Below are 15,997 nucleotides of genomic sequence, written 5' to 3'. Positions count from 1 at the left end.
GTGAACAATTGAAACGTCCTGTGTGCTTTTTCCTCCTGTATAACAGGTTCGTTTTGGTGAATCAACTCACTGAATAATATCCATGTGATCTTTATAAGTTTAAGTACACATTCTGATGGTGGAGCCTAACTCTAAAGTGTTTGTGAGATGTAGTTTGTATTTGTGAATGAATCCAGTGCACAGCTGCAGTAATCAATACAAAAAGGCGACGTGAGTGCGCAATGTTTATATAGGAACTTCTGATCCTAATTCAGACTCCCAAATTAGAGCTCCCGTTTTCTTATTGATTTTATAATGTATATTTGCATAATGTGTGTGTTCTGAAATAGTGACAGAGAATAGAACAAGGATGGACAATTCAACCCTTAACTCAACAATGAGTAGAGGAGTGTTATGTGTGTATATGTGTAAATAAATGAGCACTGAAATTCAAGTATTTATATATATATATATATATATATATATATATATATATATATATATATATATATATATATATATAATAAAATATATATGTATATATATATATATATATATAGCTAGAATTCACTGAAAGACAAGTATTTCTTATATATATATATATCTTAACCACGCCCCCAACCACGCCCCCCGCCCCACGTCCCCCGCCCCCCACCTCCCGAAATCGGAGGTCTCAAGGTTGGCAAGTATGGTGTCGCGTCATATGCCCTCGCCCAGCAGAGAGGTAGCGACATGGGTAAAGTTAACTGTGGTGCAAGCAGAGCGTTGCGAGTGGTAATACGAGAGGCGAGAAGGTGTGAATCTGGTTACAAATGGAGGAGGAAGAATTAATTCCCAAGAAAAACAGCAGGGGGTCCATCGTCTGGCGGTGGTTTGGCTTCAAGCGGGAAGATGTTGAACAGACGTAGTAATATATCAAGTATGCGGCAAAAGCGTTGCTACAAAAATTAGCGGCACTGCTAATTTGTAGCATCATTTGAAAAGTCACCCGCTAGAGCAGGCCTGGGCAATTATTTTGACTCGGGGGTCACTGTTGGTCCACTGTGTTTCATCAAGTCCAGAGTCAATGCAACTGTGTACCAAGAGATTTTAGAGCACTACATGCTTCCATCTGTTGAAAAGCTCTATGGAGATGATGATTTATGTATATTGTACATATTACATATTGTTATGAAGGTGTCTGTTACTACATTATATATATACTTGCAGTGTGTATATTACATATTGTTATGAAGGTGTCTGTTACTACATTATATATATACTTGCAGTGTGTATATTGTACATATTACATATTGTTATGAAGGTGTGTGTTACTACATTATATGTATACTTGCAGTGTGTATATTGTACATATGACATATTGTTATGAAGGTGTGTGTTACTACATTATATGTATACTTGCAGTGTGTATATTGTACATATTACATATTGTTATGAAGGTGTCTGTTACTACATTATATGTATACTTGCAGTGTGTATATTGTACATATTACATATTGTTATGAAGGTGTCTGTTACTACATTATATATATACTTGCAGTGTGTATATTGTACATATTACATATTGTTATGAAGGTGTATGTTACTACATTATATATATATACTTGCAGTGTGTATATTGTACATATTACATATTGTTATGAAGGTGTCTGTTACTACATTATATAAATACTTGCAGTGTGTATATTGTACATATTACATATTGTTATGAAGGTGTCTGTTACTACATTATATATCTACTTGCAGTGTGTATATTGTACATATTACATATTGTTATGAAGGTGTCTGTTACCACATGATGTATATACTTACAGTGTGTATATAAAGATTGATGGAGGGTTTTAAAGTGTTTTTATAGACTTTGAAGGTTACAACAGTGTCTCCCTTTAAGCACATCTTTCCATAAACCAGTGCAGTTGCCTCTCAGCGTCACAGTTTTTCAGCCAGGCCGCTCACTTACAACTCAAACAAAGAGGACAGTTGACTTATTACTTTATTGTGCTCCCAAAACAAGTGTGAAGCAAAGGATGTTATTGCACTGCTGTAAAATATTACACACCATCAGACGTGTTGTTACGGCTGCCTCTGGGATACAACCAGACTGAAGTTGAATGTGCGCAAAAGAAGATTGAATGCAACATAAAAGGAGTATGAGGGTTAACAAGTGGAGAGACAGTGGACTCCTAGAGCTCCCAGCTGGTCGTCCTTCCTCTGATTACCGTATTTTCCGCACTATTAGCCGCACCTAAAAACCACAAATTTACTCAAAAGCTGACAGTGCGGCTTATAACCCGGTGCGCTTTATATATGGATTAATATTAAGATTCATTTTCATAAAGTTTCGGTCTCGCAACTACGGTAAACAGCCGCCATCTTTTTTCCCCGTAGAAGAGGAAGTGCTTCTTCTTCTACGCAAGCAACCGCCAAGGTAAGCACCCACCCCCATAGAACAGGAAGCGCTTCTTCTTCTACTGTAAGCAACCACCCGCCCGCGTAGAAGAAGAAGAAGCGCGCGGATATTACGTTTCATTTCCTTTGTGTGTTTACATCTGTAAAGACCACAAAATGGCTCCTACTAAGCGACAGGTTTCCAAGACGCAATCTCTCCATCCGCACACGGACTACTATTTCACAGCAACTGCCTAAAGACTTTCAAGAAAAGCTGGCTACTTTCCGTGCATATTGTAAAAACAAGATAGCTGAAAAAAAGATCCGGCCAGAGAACATTATCAACATGGACGAGGTTCCACTGACTTTTGATATTCCTGTGAACCGCACTGTGGATACAACGGGAGCACGTACGGTGAATATTCGCACCACAGGGAATGAGAAGTCATCCTTCACTGTGGTTCTAGCTTGCCATGCTAATGGCCAGAAACTTCCACCCATGGCGATATTCAAAAGGAAGACCTTGCCAAAAGAGACCTTTCCAGCCGGCGTCATCATAAAAGCTAACTCGAAAGGATGGATGGATGAAGAAAAGATGAGCGAGTGGTTAAGGTAAGTTTACGCGAAGAGGCCGGGTGGCTTTTTTCACGCAGCTCCGTCCATGTTGATATACGACTCCATGCGCGCCCACATCACGCTGGTTTTTAATATATTATTAAAGTTTGACTGACCTATCTGACTGTTTTTTTGACATTCCTTTAGCGCAGTTAGATGCGGCTTATAACACGGGGCGGCTTATAGGTGGACAAAGTTTTGAAATATGCCGTTCATTGAAGGCGCGGCTTATAACCCAGGGCGCCTTATGGTGCGGAAAATACGGTAGTCAAACTAGGTGCAGGACCTGCAAACTAAGAGGGAGAGAGAGAGAGAGAGAGAGAGAGAGAGAAGGGCAACCAAGCCAACAGGAACACAGGCTGAGCACGAAGCCCCTCCCACAAGGTCGGGGTCGTAACAATGGTATGGCATCAGTTTATTTGGAGCATGCATACGTTTACATGTGATACATCTTATAGCTTGCTGTCCGAAAAGGAGTAGGAAGAAGCAAGGCTTATTTAATCTTACTCCTTTTCTACGTCATAACACATATGTTCACTTCCTGTTGTCATCTTGTAACAGTTTACATTCTGGAGTGACTTCAAATCAACTGGGATTCTCATAATGAGATGAATTATATTCAACTTTCAATAAAGTTTGTTCTTCTTCGTACTTAGTAAACACTTTCAACTGAACTGAGTCACATCAGTACATTGTTTGATTTCTTTGCTTAAACCATTCCATAACTTAACTTCACATACTGACATGCTAAAGGTCTTAATTGTTGTGCGTGCATACAGATGTTTTAAATGACATTACATTCCTCCTCTTTTGTTGAGAATAATTGTTGTACATTCCTGGCTAGCAGCTTATAGTTCACTTTGCTCATCATTTTAGCTCTTTGCAAACACACCAAATCATTAAGTTTTAGTCATTTAGATTCCATAAATAAAGGGTTTGTATGTTCTCTACATCCAACATTATGTATTATTCTAACTGGCTAAGCAGAAGAAGATGGATGGAGACCATACTAGCCAACCCTCCCGGATTTTCCGGGATACTCCCGAAATTCAGCGCCTCTCCCGAAAACCTCTCGGGACAAATTTTCTCCCGAAAATCTCCCGAAATTCAGGCGGAGCTAGAGGCCACGCCCCCTCCAGCTCCATGTGACGTGTTGACAGCCTGTTGTACATGCATATGTGACCCACCCATAATGTGTCACATTTTTGTGTTAATTTATTTATTTTATTTTGTGGTTTGAATTCGTTTTTGGAGCTGTCATTACACATTTATCAGTATTCACATTGGTCAGTAGGGTGTGTCTTCCCAATTGAATGCTATCACCTGCAGACCGGAAGTGTCTTGTCATTCTCATGAGCGCGACCAGTCTGTGAACAATTGAAACGTCCTGTGTGCGTTTTCCTCCTGTATAACAGGTTAGTTTTGGTGAATCAACTCACTGAATAATATCCATGTGATCTTTATAAGTTGAAGTACACATTCTGATGGTGGAGCCTAACTCTAAAGTGTTTGTGAGTTGTAGTTTGTATTTGTGAATGAATCCAGTGCACAGCTGCAGTAATCAATACAAAAAGGCGACGTGAGTGCGCAATGTTTATATAGGAACTTCTGATCCTAATTCAGACTCCCAAATTAGAGCTCCCGTTTTCTTATTGATTTTATAATGTATATTTGTATAATGTGTGTGTTCTGAAATAGTGACAGAATAGAACAAGGATGGACAATTCAACCCTTAACTCAACAATGAGTAGAGGAGTGTTATGTGTGTGTGTATATGTGTAAATAAATGAACACTGAAATTCAAGTATTTCTTTTATTTATGTATATATATATATATATATATATATATATATATATATATAGCTAGAATTCACTGAAAGTCAAGTATTATATATATATATATATATATATATATATATATATATCTTAACCACGCCCCCAACCACGCCCCCCGCCCCACCCCGACCACGCCCCCTGCCCCCCACCTCCCGAAATCGGAGGTCTCAAGGTTGGCAAGTACGATGGAGACTGGTGAAAAGAGGCCGATACGATGTATGTCCAAATGCCAAATATGGGGCTGATAATTGTTGTATCTCTGTGGGAAAGGAGTAGACTGATGAGGAATATTATTAGCACCTTACACACCTACATGTGGGACACTGGATAGGTCCTGGCCTCTGCCAGGTGATATCGGTGTGGATCACACGGTGATATCACACTATGTAGCGCACCTTGTCATGGTATTGGATGACAGCAAGTGGAAGTTCATAAACCTTTGGGCCGAGACAAGGTCCAAAAAACCACCTTGATGTTGTTTATTTTCATCCTGCAGAGATCAGCAGCTTTCTTCCCGCTGACGTAGCGCAACATGTGCACCACCAATCATAGCAAGGCTAACAGCGTTATTTATCACGTGGCCTCTTACGTATTGATTTACAACGCTGTAGCGAGCACATCATCTCCCTGCAAGATTTCTGATGAGTGCGCATTTTTTTTACTCTGCTTAGGATCCTGGTGCAGTTTGTTTAGTCATTTCTTTGTGTTTGGTGTGGGCAGGTGTAACCATTGGTGTTTGGTATGGGCAGGTGTAACCCTTTGTGTTTGGTATGGGCAGTTGTAACCATTGGTGTTTGGTGTGGGCAGGTGTAACCCTTTGTGTTTGGTGTGGGCAGGTGTAACTCTTTGTGTTTGGTATGGGCAGATGTAACCATTGGTGTTTGGTGTGGGCAGGTGTAACCATTTGTATTTGGTGTGGGCAGGTGTGGCTGACGTCGGTGCTGGATGCAGTCAAGGTGTCCCCCCTCATAGAGAAGATCAGCGACCACAAAGACTTGAAGAAGCTGCTCAGGACCAGGACCAACGTTCTGGTGCTCTACACCAAGACAGGTAAAGGAGACAAGGTTGACCTCACTGCTCATTAGCAGACACCTACCCTTTATTTTTGAATGTACAACTACATCAGCAGATACAATATATACACACATGATACCAGTGTTAAGTGTATCAAAAATATTATTGGTACAGCCACACCCACTACATTTTTCCCATATATTGGCCGCACCGGACTATAAGTCACAGATATATACATTGTGAAATTACTTATTTACACAGAAATAATTAGTAAATGTTTATTTACATTCCTTAATTGTTTCCAAACAGTGTCTGTAGCACGGCAGTAAAACGGCTGATCAAACAAAACAGAAGTCATGGTCATGGACCCGGCAGCTGTGCAAGCTAGCTCTCCAATCAGCTAAACAGACTCAATAACATTTAGTTTTGGTGAATTTACTGAGGAATTTGTGAAAGTGAAAAAATACAAACAGAATGTTATTGTAAGTTAATAATACTAACACAGACACTTGTAAACGTGTTAGCATATTAGCTCATGCTAACGACGCCAGCTTGATGACATTACGATAGTACGTACAAATATGCATGAAAACACTCCTACAGACATCACACATGGGACGCTTTAGTAAGTAAGAATTGTTTGAGTTATATTGTAAAACTTACAAACGTTGCTTGGAGCAATGAATGAAGAATCCATACGAGTAGAAACACTATGGACAGCTAGAAGACAGAACTTCTACTTGCGGTTGAAAGCAGGCTAAACAGAAAGGCACTGCAGCACATGCAGTGAGCGCACTCGTCCAAAAGATAGCGCCATAGCACAAACAATAACACACTTTTTCAGTGTCTTTGCTTCTTTGTTTTTTTTTTGTTTAAACTATTTGCATTTTTTTGTCCGTCAGCAAAGAAAAATCCATAAATTAGCCGCACCGTTTCATGAGCAGCAGGGTTCAAAGAGTAGGAAAAAAGCATTTGCATTCGATCATAATATTTTTTTACCTAAACACTGAAAAAACTCTTTTTGATTTTGCTGTAAAAAAAAAAAAATTGGCAGTTTAGTTTAATTTTACTGTAAAATTTACGTTGATTTTCACGGCATATTACTGTAAATGTAAAATGTTTTTACGGTAAAATCCTGGCTACTGAGCTGCTAGGTTTTTACGGTACAATCTACTGTCGTTTTTAGTGTACAATTTGATGGATAACTTGTTTTGAAATCATAAGTCACACAGATATTGATGTACCGTATTTTCCGCACCATAAGCCGCCCTGGGTTATAAGCCGCGCCTTCAATGAACGGCATATTTCAAAACTTTGTCCACCTATAAGCCGCCCCGTGTTATAAGCCGCATCTAACTGCGCTAAAGGAATGTCAAAAAAACAGTCAGATAGGTCAGTCAAACTTTAATAATATATTAGAAACCAGCGTGATGTGGGCGCGCATGGAGTCGTATATCAACATGGACGGAGCTGCGTGAAAAAAGCCACCCGGCCTCTTCGCGTAAACTTACCTTAACCACTCGCTCATCTTTTCTTCATCCATCCATCCCTTCGAGTTAGCTTTTATGATGACGCCGGCTGGAAAGGTCTCTTTTGGCAAGGTCTTCCTTTTGAATATCACCATGGGTGGAAGTTTCTGGCCATTAGCATGGCAAGCTAGAACCACAGTGAAGGATGACTTCTCATTCCCTGTGGTGCGAATATTCACCGTACGTGCTCCCGTTGTATCCACAGTGCGGTTCACAGGAATATCAAAAGTCAGTGGAACCTCGTCCATGTTGATAATGTTCTCTGGCCGGATCTTTTTTTCAGCTATCTTGTTTTTACAATATGCACGGAAAGTAGCCAGCTTTTCTTGAAAGTCTTTAGGCAGTTGCTGTGAAATAGTAGTCCGTGTGCAGATGGAGAGATTGCGTCTTTTCATGAACCGGAAACCTGTCGCTTAGTAGGAGCCATTTTGTGGTCTTTACAGATGTAAACACACAAAGGAAATGAAACGTAATATCCGCGCGCTTCCTCTTCTTCTACCGGGGCGGGTGGTTGCTTACAGTAGAAGAAGAAGCGCTTCCTGTTCTATGGGGGCGGGTGCTTACCTTGGCGCTTGCTTGCGTAGAAGAAGAAGCACTTCCTCTTCTACGGGGAAAAAAGATGGCGGCTGTTTACCGTAGTTGCGAGACCGAAACTTTATGAAAATGAATCTTAATATTAATCCATATATAAAGCGCACCGGGTTATAAGCCGCACTGTCAGCTTTTGAGTAAATTTGTGGTTTTTAGGTGCGGCTAATAGTGCGGAAAATACGGTATTTCTTTTTAAGAAAAACTGTTTGGGAAGTATGGTAGTATAGTATTTGTTGTATTAATAGATAGTATTACAGTTTACAAGATACTCAACAGCAGGCAGTACGTGCATTTTTGCAGTCAAAATAGATAGAAAAATAAAGTACTTTGACACATTATTTACAGGCTTTCTCTGTGACATAAGTAAAGGTGAGGCAGCAGCTCAAACATTCTCATACTTTCTGTAACGTCCAGGAAGAAATGATGTCCACCATCTTGAAAAATGTCTCAACTATAATCTACGTCCAAAATGATTTTATTGAAATGTTGAATATTTTAGAAACCTTCCAATGTATTAAAACCATCAAGTGTTATAAAAGTGTATACAATGGTGTAGATGAGGTATTGTGATGTAGACAAATGCCATATTTTGACAGGAGATTTTCCATATTTAGAAATAGAATGTTGATCAAACTACTGGTCCCACCTTTCCTAAAACATAATGTAGACAACTTAGTCTTGTCCTGATGTTTACTGACATTATATTCATGTTTAATAACTTTTGCTGCACATTAAAATCACTTATCGGCCTCCTTGACTACTAATAATCGGTATCGCATTTGAAAAAAAACGTATCGGCCGTTGTCTGATTGAAAGGTTTCTTGAGTCAGTCCTTCCAAAATGAAAATCCGACACACTGTCCCTAAGCCATATCCAGATGTTTGGACCCCAGGCAGGAGTCTAAATATAGTCCAGGCCTGGAGAGGAACCTTCTAAATAAAACACTGGTCACGCCTTTGTCAGTTCCCAAACTATCAAGCAGGCAGCAGACACAGTATCAGTATGACGTGTCAGTTACTGTACATCAGTCCTTCTCAAATAGGAGGCTGGACCACATGTGACCCCCAAAGAACTTGCTTTATCAGTATCATGCTGTATCAGTATCATGTATCAGTATCATGTTGTATCAGTATGATGCTTCTAAGATTGAAAATGAGAAGGCCTACAAAAGGTGCTGAGTGCCGACATTAATCCTGACTTTTTCTTGTTGATACTAAATATCAGCACAAATTGTTTTATTCATGTTTGTTTTGTGCTCCTGAATTAATGTTGCTGATGAAATGGAGTTCATTATTATTTATTGTTGACTTGCTTTAATTTGTCAGTTTGTTATGAAGCTAGACATAGTAATAATCATGAAACAATACAACAGCACATAATTCATTCAGCATAAACAGGTACCAAGTCATTATAGTTGCATATTACCTACACATACATATTAGAAAGTATCCAGTAACAAATGTGTCCGCTTAAATTCATGAATTACTGTGACCGCTATGTCTGACCAAAAAAACCCAATTACCACTCCACTTCAACTTAAGTCCATTCTTTTGTGTCATTCTCCAATAAATGTGTACATTTATGGCTACTCACTTTTTTTGTAAAATAATACCTGGAGCATACCTGCCAACTACTCCGGTTTTCCCGTAATTCGTACGGTTTTCATCAACCTATTCCGGGTTACGGTTGCAGTGATAAAAAATACGGTTTTTCATTAATTTAAAAAAAAAAAAGGGTGAAAACTACGCGAATTGCACCTTGTGCAGACAAGATTTTTCATCGGACACGGAGGAATTAGCGATGTAAAAGACCACGTTGGGACAAAAAAACACAAGTCTAATGCCGTTGCTAGCGATACAAGTGGAAAACTTTCAACGTTTTTCGTCGCCCCAACAGATTCTTTGGATGTGATAAATGCCGAAGTTTTATTTACGGAGGCAATAATTGAGCATGGACTTCCAATCGCACTGGCTGATCACATGGGACAGTTAAATGTTTGTAATGCAACCTTTAAAAATCATTACGCGGTGATCGCGGTCCCAAAAATAAACTTTTCTTGCATGATAATGTCCAGAAAAATTCGCTTTATATTACTATAGAGTCCTTTTAACGAATGAGTTTGATGGTTTATCACAAACCTTAAATGAAAGAAGTCCTTTGTTCTCCTGCACCATGCATATGCGCTTTGGCCTTGCTTCGTGTTTGGTGCGCAATCCTGTCGGCTGTATTTCATAACACGACATACTGTTAAAAGTGTTTATACTATTTATGCTTTCAAGTCCAAGTTGAAGAAATCTTGTTAAATGTTGACAGCATAACTACCAAAATACAGAAGTATGTCCTTAATATTTTTGCAGTGCTATTTCTGTTGAAAAGTTCAAATGATTACATTAGAGATGTGATGTGCCACTTTTCAAGTGTCTGATGGCTTCAATTAATTTTCATTAATTTTTCATATTTTGAATTCTTTTGAAAGGCTTACAAAAAAACTACATTTGAATTGTAATTCCATGCTATTGACAGGACTATTAATTGTAATGAAGTTAGCTTACCATGTTTACAGTATGATAATTGTGATAGAAATGTGAATTTTAGGCACAGAATATTTTTTACAATTGAACAAGGCAGTAGATTATACAAGCTTGGACAGAAAGTTAATAATGACACCAATTTTTTTTTTAATTGAATTGTTTAGTTCTGTTTTACCATTTGTTTACTGTAAAAAGTGTTTATACTTTCAATGAACAAATTGAAGTCTTGTGAAAGGTTGACAGGATAACTGGCATTAACTGTCAAAATAATTTCAAACTATTGAAGTTAGCTTACAGAATAAACATGTCAATCAACCCATATGATTTTTGCTGTAATATTTTTGTTTTGAAAAGTCACTGTGACTGATAGAAAAGTGATGGTTTTAGCAACATTTTAACCTGTCTGAATGCTAATAATCATTTTGCGTCGGGGGGCGAAGCCCTGAACCCTCCACCAGGACTTTGTCCTGGACCTACCGGGGCCTGCGGCCCTTGGAATCTGGCTACTAGGTTTTTCTGATTTCAAAAGTTGGCAGGTATGCTGGAGGGGTCTTTTAGTGTGGTAAGACTAAATGAGTGTCCTTTAGAAGAGAGTCTGTGTCAGTGTCCAATGGTGCCATCTTCTGTCTGCTCTCACATTGTATGTTGATGAAAGCTTCCTGGCCCAGTGAAAGGTGGTCCTGTCCCCAGTAACCTGACCCTTCCTCCCAGCATGGGACCTTTCACTGTTTGTCCAACAAGATGCTTTTACTCACGCCCAAAATTTCTCAGGTAAAAATAAACGATTTTCTTGCATTAAAAAAAAGATTTCTAGTAAACAAAATCAATTTTCTTTCATTAAAAAAATGTTTTGCAAGTAGAAAATTGTTTTTCTTCAATAAAAAAAAAATACAAAAACAATTTTCTTCAATTGAAAAATGTATTCGCAAGTGAAAAAATATATTCGTAAGTCTAAAAACTATTTTATGCAGGAAAAAAAGAAATTTTCAGTGTAAACATTTTTTATTAAAAATATAAATAAATATTTGCAAGTATAAACATTTTTTATTCAATTAAAAAAAATATTTGCAAGTATAAAAAGCCGTAAAAATTTATAATTGTGAAAAAAAATGTAATTCAAAAACGATTTGCATTTAAAAAAAAAAAGTTTTGCAAGTAAATCACTTTTCTTCAACTAAAAAATGTTTTATACAAATACAAATTTTCTGCAAGTTAAAAAATGATTTGCAAATATATAAAAAAAAGTAGAAAAAACATCCGGAGTTTAAAAACAATTTTCTGCCATTAAAACACCTGATTCACAGGTAAAAAAAAAATATTGTTTTCAATTTAAAAAAATATTCGGAACTAAAATAACAATTTTGCTCAAATAAAAAAACTATTTGTGAGTATAAAAACAGTAATTGGTGATTGTTTTTTAATTGAAGGAAATAGTTTTTATACTTTTGAATCCTTTTTTCAATTGAAGAAAATAGTTTTCATTTTTGCAAATCGTTTTTATACTTGGTAATTAATAGTTTTTATGAGGGACAAGCGGTAGACAATGGTTGGACTTGCAAATGGTTGGGCGTGAGTAGAAACATGTTGGTGTGTTGTGTCAGTAAGTCCACTCCACACACGGTAGACTTCTCTTCTTGTCCACCTGCAGCTTCATCAGGAGACACTCACCTGAAACTGCTGTCTGACGTGGCCCTCACAGTCAAGGGCCAGGGGACCATTGCCTGGGTCAACTGCGGGTATGTACTTGTGTGTGTGTGTGTGTGTGTGTGTGTGTGTGTGTGTGTGTGTGTGTGTGTGTGTGTGTGTGCGTGAGACATCAGAAGACTCCTTTATCTCGTGTGACATTACGCCTCCTTTATGGGAACATTGCCTCTGACAGCAGCTTTAAAAGCAGTAGAAAACTTTGCTCCATCACAACGTCTCTGCCGCCATCCATCCACAAGATTTATGGCGCTGTAGGAGCGCTGTGACAAGAGGCTTGTAAAGGACTTGATTGCATCATGTCCTGACAACTTAGTGGGAACATCTGCAACTTCCTGCCAAAGTAGATCTCTTCTTGTCGCACGTCACTCATGAAGACACACGAGGGCTCTCATCCACAACTTTGTCTCATGACTCTTTTGTAGACTGCACCTGCCATCAGGGACCATACCTCCTTTGTAGACCCAGGAGCACTTCCTTTATTCCTGCTCCACACACATGCATCCTTTATCCTTTCTTTCACTCTTCCCACATCGAGCAAATGACATCGGTCCCCACAAGGTTAACACTTTACCATCGGTCCCCACAAGGTTAACACTTTACCATCGGTCCCCACAAGGTTAACACTTTACCATCGGTCCCCACAAGGTTGACACTTTACCATCAGTCCCCACAAGGTTAACACTTTACCATCGATCCCCACAAGGTTAACACTTTACCATCGGTCCCCACAAGGTTGACACTTTACCATCAGTCCCCACAAGGTTAACACTTTACCATCGGTCCCCACAAGGTTAACACTTTACCATCGGTCCCCACAAGGTTAACACTTTACCATCGATCCCCACAAGGTTAACACTTTACCATCAGTCCCCACAAGGTTAACACTTTACCAGGTCCCCATAAGGTTAACACGTTACCATCGGTCCCCATAAGGTTAACACGTTACCATCGGTCCCCACAAGGTTGACACTTTACCATCGGTCCCCACAAGGTTAACACTTTACCATCAGTCCCCACAAGGTTAACACTTTACCATCGGTCCCCACAAGGTTAACACGTGTGTACCCAAGCGGGAGTTTCTGGTACCAAAGCAAACCTGAACCTGGTTTCCGATCGCACCCCCCAAAGGCGGCTAGAATCCTAGTAGGCCACGTTGCTTCCTGTGCCAGCCTCTGTGCCATATGTCTCCATTGGAGCCCCTCCAAGATGGAAGCTCCACGTGAGGACAGACGGTGTGTGATGGCGCGTGGCCAAGGCAGAGAGGTGGAAGTGAGACACTGGGACCACATGACAGAGTCCATGGCAATGAATGATGTCATCCTGGGGGCTGCAGAGCAAGGCAGCGAGTCTTCATCAATGGGAACGCAAACATCCCAGCATGGAACCTGCTTGAGGTTAAACGCCGGCCCTCGTTGTCAGGGAAACTCTTCTTTAATCTACCAGGGGCCTCATGTATTAAGAGTTGCCTGGCCATGCCCCCATTTGAATACGCAAATCATGGACTATAGAGCGCACCTGAATATAAGTCACACCCACTAAATTTTACACAAAAAAAATCTATATATTGTTCCATATATTAGCCGCACCAGACTATAAGTCACAGATATGTACGTTATTTACACACAAATATTTAGTAAATGTTTATTTACATACATTAATTGCTTCCAAAGGGTGTCTGTAACACGGCAGTAAAACAGCTGATCAAACAAAACAGAAGTCATAGTCATGGACCCACTAGCTGCACAAGCTAGCTCTCAATTAGCTTAACAGACTCAATAATTCCACGCTGACGTTTTGGTGAATTTACTGAGGAATTTGTGAAACTGAAACAATACAAAAAGAATGTAAGTTAATTATACTAACACAGACACTTGTAAACGAGTTAGCATATTAGCTAATGCTAACGACGCTAGCTTGTTTACATCACGATAGCGCGTACAAATATGCATGAAAACTCCTACAGACATCACACATGTTACGCTTTTGTAAATAAGAATTGTTTTAGTTATATTGTAAAACTTACAAATGTTTCTTGGAGCGATGAATCCATATGAGTAGAAATGCTATGAACTACTAGAAGATGAAAAGTCACTTGTACTTCCGGTTCAAAGCACTAAATGGAAGGACACTGCAGCACGAGCAGTGAGCGAACTCCTCCAAAAGATGGCGCCATAGCACAAACAATAACACAATACGTGTGTTTGCATGGTTTTAATGAAAACTATTTGCATTGTGGCCGTCAGCGAAGAAAAATCCACCCATTTTATAAACCACAGATTTCGAAGTGTAGGAAAAAAGTAGCGTCTTTTTAGTATAGCCTGGAATTTACGGTAAGTTAGCCATGTGCCTGAGATCTCACACTCTGACAAATCACAATTGCTTCTCTCTGGCGTTTGCGATAAAGTGGGTGTGGCCAAAGAGGTAAAAGTAGTGCTGCACCATGTTTGAGAAGATGCTCACTTTAATGTAAAACTTTAGTAGAGGTGTGTGACTCTGATTCCCCCAATAGAAATGTAATTTGTGTATCTTACGACAACATGTGTTCGTTCATACAGTAAGTAGCCTGCTCACAGCCAGATTAGAGTTGATGTAATACTTGGTTGGCAACTTTTTACATTTAAACATGCCAGTTTATCAGAAAGACTTTAACTCTTGTTTGATTACTCAATCTATTATTGCAACCCAGGAGAGATACTTGCACACCTTCAACACATCCACAGGTCTGTGAATTATCACGCAGTTGCTTTTAGCTGCTGGCATTACACGACAGGCTCTTCTCACTCTTTCCTGTGTCTCCCTCTCACAGACAGCAAGCGCACCTTCTTACACACGTCACATACTGTCACGTCATACGTCACATACGTATACGTCCTCTCCCAGCAGAGAGGTCGCAGCATGGCTAACGTTAGCTGTGATGCTAGCGCAGCCGTGTGACCAACCTTCCCTCTAAGGTGCGCGCCTGTGCAATTGCGCACTGCTCAACCGTCTTCTGCGCATAGCAATTATATGCCACGCACAAAATCAAATAAAAAAATAAGCGCATAACAATTTTCGACACACGGACACGACAGAGAAAACAGTTTTCGTCATCATTGTTCAAATATTGTGACGTCTGTCGAGACGCTTATCTCCATTCGGTGCCACACGTCCACACCATCAAAATGCCGAGGCAAACATTTCCACATCAACACCGTATGAAAAAGTTAGTGATTTTTTTAGTTGTGATTTCCTTCTCTGCATGAAAGTTTAAAAGTAGCATATATTAATGCAGTATGAAGAAGAATGTTTTAATGTAGACATGCAAGCCTTGAAAGAACATTTTGAAAATCAAGACTACATTTCCTGCAAATGGGTGCATTTCTACCCTATATTTTAACTTTAGATTTATTCTCATATCAAACTCTTTTGGCTGTCTTTTTGACACTTACATCCACACCCTGGATTATAAATAATGTAAATAATTCAATGTGATTATCTTGTGTGATGACTGTATTATGATGATAGTATATATCTGATAGTATATATCTGTATCATGAATCAATTTAAGTGGACCCCGACTTAAACAAGATGAAAAACTTATTGGGGTGTTACCATTTAGTGGTCAATTGTACGGAATATGTACTTCACTGTGCAACCTACTAATAAAAGTCTCAATCAATCAATCAAAACACATAGAATCATCATACTGCTGTGATTATATGCATCAAGTGTTCATTCAAGGCTAAGGCAAAATATCGAGATATATATCGTGTATCGCAATATGGCCTTAAAATATCGCAATATTAAAAAAAGGCCATATCGCCCAGCCCT

General features: G+C 39.2%; 1 protein-coding gene across 2 annotated transcripts in view; it reads left to right on the top strand.

Annotated features, from left to right (window-relative positions):
- Positions 1 to 15,997, top strand: part of pdia5 (protein disulfide isomerase family A, member 5) — a 75,088-nt gene that overhangs the window by 20,045 nt on the left and 39,046 nt on the right. For both annotated transcript variants that reach the window (XM_061926408.1, XM_061926407.1), the window contains exons 2-3: positions 5,742 to 5,868; positions 12,132 to 12,219. In XM_061926408.1, coding sequence (XP_061782392.1) covers positions 5,742 to 5,868; positions 12,132 to 12,219 — 215 coding nt within the window. The remainder of the gene's footprint in view (positions 1 to 5,741; positions 5,869 to 12,131; positions 12,220 to 15,997) is intronic.

The sequence above is a fragment of the Nerophis lumbriciformis genome, linkage group LG31, assembly GCF_033978685.3.
Source record: "Nerophis lumbriciformis linkage group LG31, RoL_Nlum_v2.1, whole genome shotgun sequence".
Classification (NCBI taxonomy): Eukaryota; Metazoa; Chordata; class Actinopteri; order Syngnathiformes; family Syngnathidae; genus Nerophis; species Nerophis lumbriciformis.
The sequence above is the reverse complement of the archived record's forward strand: the minus strand, read 5'-3'. Positions and strand labels throughout refer to the sequence as shown.